At 39.5% G+C, this 3,887-nt stretch overlaps 1 protein-coding gene across 1 annotated transcript in view; it reads left to right on the top strand.

The window, feature by feature from the left end:
• Nucleotides 1-842: 842 nt before the first annotated feature.
• Nucleotides 843-3,887, top strand: part of gckr (glucokinase (hexokinase 4) regulator) — a 12,654-nt gene continuing 9,609 nt past the window's right edge. Inside the window, exons 1-5 of the mRNA XM_014010637.1 lie at nt 843-917; nt 3,181-3,330; nt 3,404-3,472; nt 3,547-3,615; nt 3,694-3,767. Coding sequence (XP_013866091.1) covers nt 903-917; nt 3,181-3,330; nt 3,404-3,472; nt 3,547-3,615; nt 3,694-3,767 — 377 coding nt within the window. The 5' untranslated portion in view covers nt 843-902. The remainder of the gene's footprint in view (nt 918-3,180; nt 3,331-3,403; nt 3,473-3,546; nt 3,616-3,693; nt 3,768-3,887) is intronic.

Below are 3,887 nucleotides of genomic sequence, written 5' to 3'. Positions count from 1 at the left end.
TCTGATTCACTCTGGACTTTACAAACATTAGAAAAAAAACACCATAAGTGTCCAACATAATAAAGCCAGCCTTGGTTTGAAACGAAGTCCTGCTTTTGATTTATCACCCAACCCACACAGACAGCTCTGGTGTCAGATTGACTCAAGCACCAAACTGTTCACCAGATGTCAGATTACATTAATAATCAGCATTAGCTTGTAAAAAAAAAATAAAACAAACATWTCACCATGAAGTCWCAGACTTCTACAAAACAATATGTTTATTTTTCTAGAGAATAAATGTCTTCGTTAAGTGTTGGTGTAAACAGAATTAGTCTTTTCTATCTCTGTGGAACGTGACGAGAGAAACATCTTGGCTGGTTTGAATGAGCCGGCAGTTCTGYGAGACGACAGTGGGAGTTCTGGAGGAGTGATGAGATGTATCAGACTCCTCAATCTGCTGTGGTGTAAATATTTTCACACTGCAGACATTCAGTTGGATCTCTGTTGCTCTGAAGGTTCAAGAACAGCACATTTGAAAGGGATTTCACTTTATATATACTGTATATACTATATTTTTTATACTGTGTATATTCATCCAATGCTAAGTTTGATCTGTTTTACAAATCTGTCTCATTGTTCGTTTTTGATTTGATCCCAGTGTTGTGAATGCTTTCACTGCAGTTTTACCTTTTGATTTCCCCCATTTATAAAAAGGTGCAGAGGCTGTAAAATGGACGAGTGCTCTGAGTATTTCTGCTGTCTCAAAGGTCCATCAGTGAACTTTGCTACTGTAGATGGAGCAATACATTTTATGGCTTTCACTGTTAACACCTGACATTAAATAAACTGAGACAGGAGACGTTTCCTTTGAGGAAGAGCTTCAATACATTGTCATAATAGGATTTACATTTGTTTCTACAATGCATGAATGGGAGGTAAGTCAAAAGAATCAAGGTAGTTTTTGGTGAACTCTAACAAAGATAACTGAAATGAAAACTGTAAACAAAGCTGGTTAGTCTTAAATTGAAATTTTAAGGCTTTCAGATAACTTGCAAGTGCCAAAAMTGTGTAAGAAATGACCAGAAGTTTGGCAGCACGATGGTTCAGTGGTTAGTACCGACACCCCACAGCAAGAAGGTCCCGGGTTCGATCCCCGGTTCGGACCTGTGGTCTTTCTGTGCGGAGTTTGCATGTTTTCGTGCTAGCATGGGTTTTCTCTGGGTACTCAGGTTTCCCCCACACCTAAAAACATGTTCAATAGGTTGCCTTCAGGCCCAGGCCTCCCTTAGAAAAAGAGATCTGAGATCTCAATGGGACTTGCCTGGTTAAATAATGATAAATAAATAAATAAATAAATAAATAAATAAATAAATAAAGAGGTGGGCAGCACTAATCTAAAATTTAGTTCCGCTACCCTAAAACACTAACTCAAATATTTAGGTCTAATTCTAAAGCACTAAAATAACCCAGTCAACCCATGAACATTCAGACAACATGAGTCACATGTTGTTTGTTGCTCTCTGAAGACTTATCATTGACATCCCACAGCTGTATTTGGGTTCATATATTGTCAATTTATTGTTYGCATGCGGGGGTCATAATGAAGTTGGGACATTGTTTATAACATAAATAAAAACAGAATGATGATTTGCAAATCCTTTTCAACCTATAATCTGTTGAATACACTACAAATACATAAAATTTAACGTTCAAATGGATAAACTTTATTTCTTTTTGCAAATATTAACTAGTTTTGAATTTGTTGCAACACGTTCTATAAAAGCAACAAAACACAGAGGCAACAAAACACAGAGGCAACAAAACACAGAGAAAGTTGAGGGAAGTTCAAAAACACCTGTTTGTAGCATTCCACGGGTAAACAGTATAACTGGAAACAGTGTCATGATTGGGCAACAATCTCAGGTCTCTCAAACTATTTCAGGGAGCATCCCTGAAAGGCTCAGTCGTTTGCAAGYAAGGATGAGACGAGGTTCACCATTCTGTGAACAACTGCATGAGCAACAGTTGAACAGTTTAATAACGTTTTTCAACTTAGAATTGCAAGGAATTTAGTGATTTTATTTTCTACAGTTCATACCGAAAGATTCAGAAAATCTGGACAAACCTCTGCAAGTAAGTGGCAAGGAGAAAAACCAGCATCAAATGCCCGTGATCTTTGACCCCTCAGGTAGGACTGCATTAAAATATGACATCTGTCTGTAATGGATATTACCACATGGGCTCAARAACACTTCAGAWAACCATTGTYAGYGAACACAGTTCATCACTACTGCAAGTGCAAATTAAAACTCTACCATGTAAAGCCAAAACCAGATATCAATAACACCCAGAAAYGCTGGCGGCTTTTCTGGGTCTGAGCTCATCTGAGATGGACTGACACAAAATGGAAAAGCATCCTGTGGTCTGACGAGTTCACATTTCAAAATGTTTTTGGAAATTATGGACGTTGTGTCCTCTGAGGAAAAGGACTATCTGACTATCAGCACGTGAAGTGGCTCGACTTCAAGAAAATCAATATTTAACAAAATAGAAACAAAATTTTCTTGTTGAACARCCAGGGTATTCTTTACAGCAACAGTGCTCAGAGACAAAAATCTAACAAATCCAAACCTTTTCAGTACACAATACACCATCAGTCATCAGTGACTTTTGTAGCGTCCGCAAACTCCGCATGTTTTCTAAAGGGTAAATGGCCTGTTCACTTCTGAGCTGACTAGRGCTGCTACTTCATGTGAMGTTTAAAARCCAGCATCTCTGATGGTATGGGGGTGTGTTGGTGCCCATGGCATGGGTAACTTGCACATCTTTGATTTGTGTTTATGTGGGCTTGTGATGGACTTGYGACCTGAGYGCACCCCACTGGATAGCGGCACCAGTGACAGCTGTGAACCTGAAACAAAGAAGTGGGTTAAGATTATCGATGGATGGATTAGCTGTTAGATGCCCACCACTAATGACCAGAGTATTAAATAAAACTTCAAGTGATGAAAGGTCATCTGCAAACTTTGTCAAGATCCAGTAACATCTAGTGTTTGGGCATTTGAGGAACCATAGGCAACAGTATTGCTTCCTCTTGATGCCCCTACTTGTGACCTCTGCTTCAGGTTTGGTACGTCCTGGCTTCTTGCTAAATAAATTGATAAATAGTTGATATACCGATTGCTGATCATTCTACAGTCTGCAGATTACGAGCCCTGCCTTCCTGTTTCKGAGAAGTCTAACCCCATAACCCGTGACATTGACCGAGCTTCACCTGGCAACATCATAAGGATGCTGGAAGCGTGTGACACCCAGATGTTTCAGGAAGATACAGGAGCAACATACCAGGTAAAGACATCCCCAAACTTATACGTATATTCCTCATATCCTATAAAGAAATGTCATAAATGTCACCTTTTAGAGGCTTTTGAGTGAACAAGTGGTAAAAACGCTAATGGAAGTTGCTGAGAGGGTACATCTCATTCTCAAGGTATTTTAAAATATATATATCTTTGGGTTTTCTGGTCACTCAACCAAAAAGTTAAAACCATCTTCTTTCAACAGGATCCTCAGGACAGCCTTGTTGTTCTGAGTGGCTGTGGCACTTCTGGCCGACTTGCTTTCTTCATCACGGTAAAAGCTATCGCCTTGTTGTTGGATCCTCTGGAAAACGTTAAAACACGCTCTATGTCCTCCTTGTCTGTTTGGTAGACTGGTTTCAACAGAGCGCTGAGGCAGCTGAACCGAAGTGAGATCTACTCATACATCATCGCAGGAGGAGATAAGTAAATATGGCTTGGCTCAGTGGTCCATAACATGGAGTAGCTTCAGCCAGCATTAGGCAAACAGAGTAACTAGTTAAACCTGACAGAGTATGTGTTTTCAACAATGAAATCTATCATTTA

The sequence above is a fragment of the Austrofundulus limnaeus genome, unplaced genomic scaffold, assembly GCF_001266775.1.
Source record: "Austrofundulus limnaeus strain Quisiro unplaced genomic scaffold, Austrofundulus_limnaeus-1.0 Scaffold72, whole genome shotgun sequence".
In the NCBI taxonomy this organism is placed as follows: domain Eukaryota; kingdom Metazoa; phylum Chordata; class Actinopteri; order Cyprinodontiformes; family Rivulidae; genus Austrofundulus; species Austrofundulus limnaeus.
Note: the sequence above shows the minus strand (reverse complement) of the source record. Positions and strands in the feature narration are given on the sequence as shown.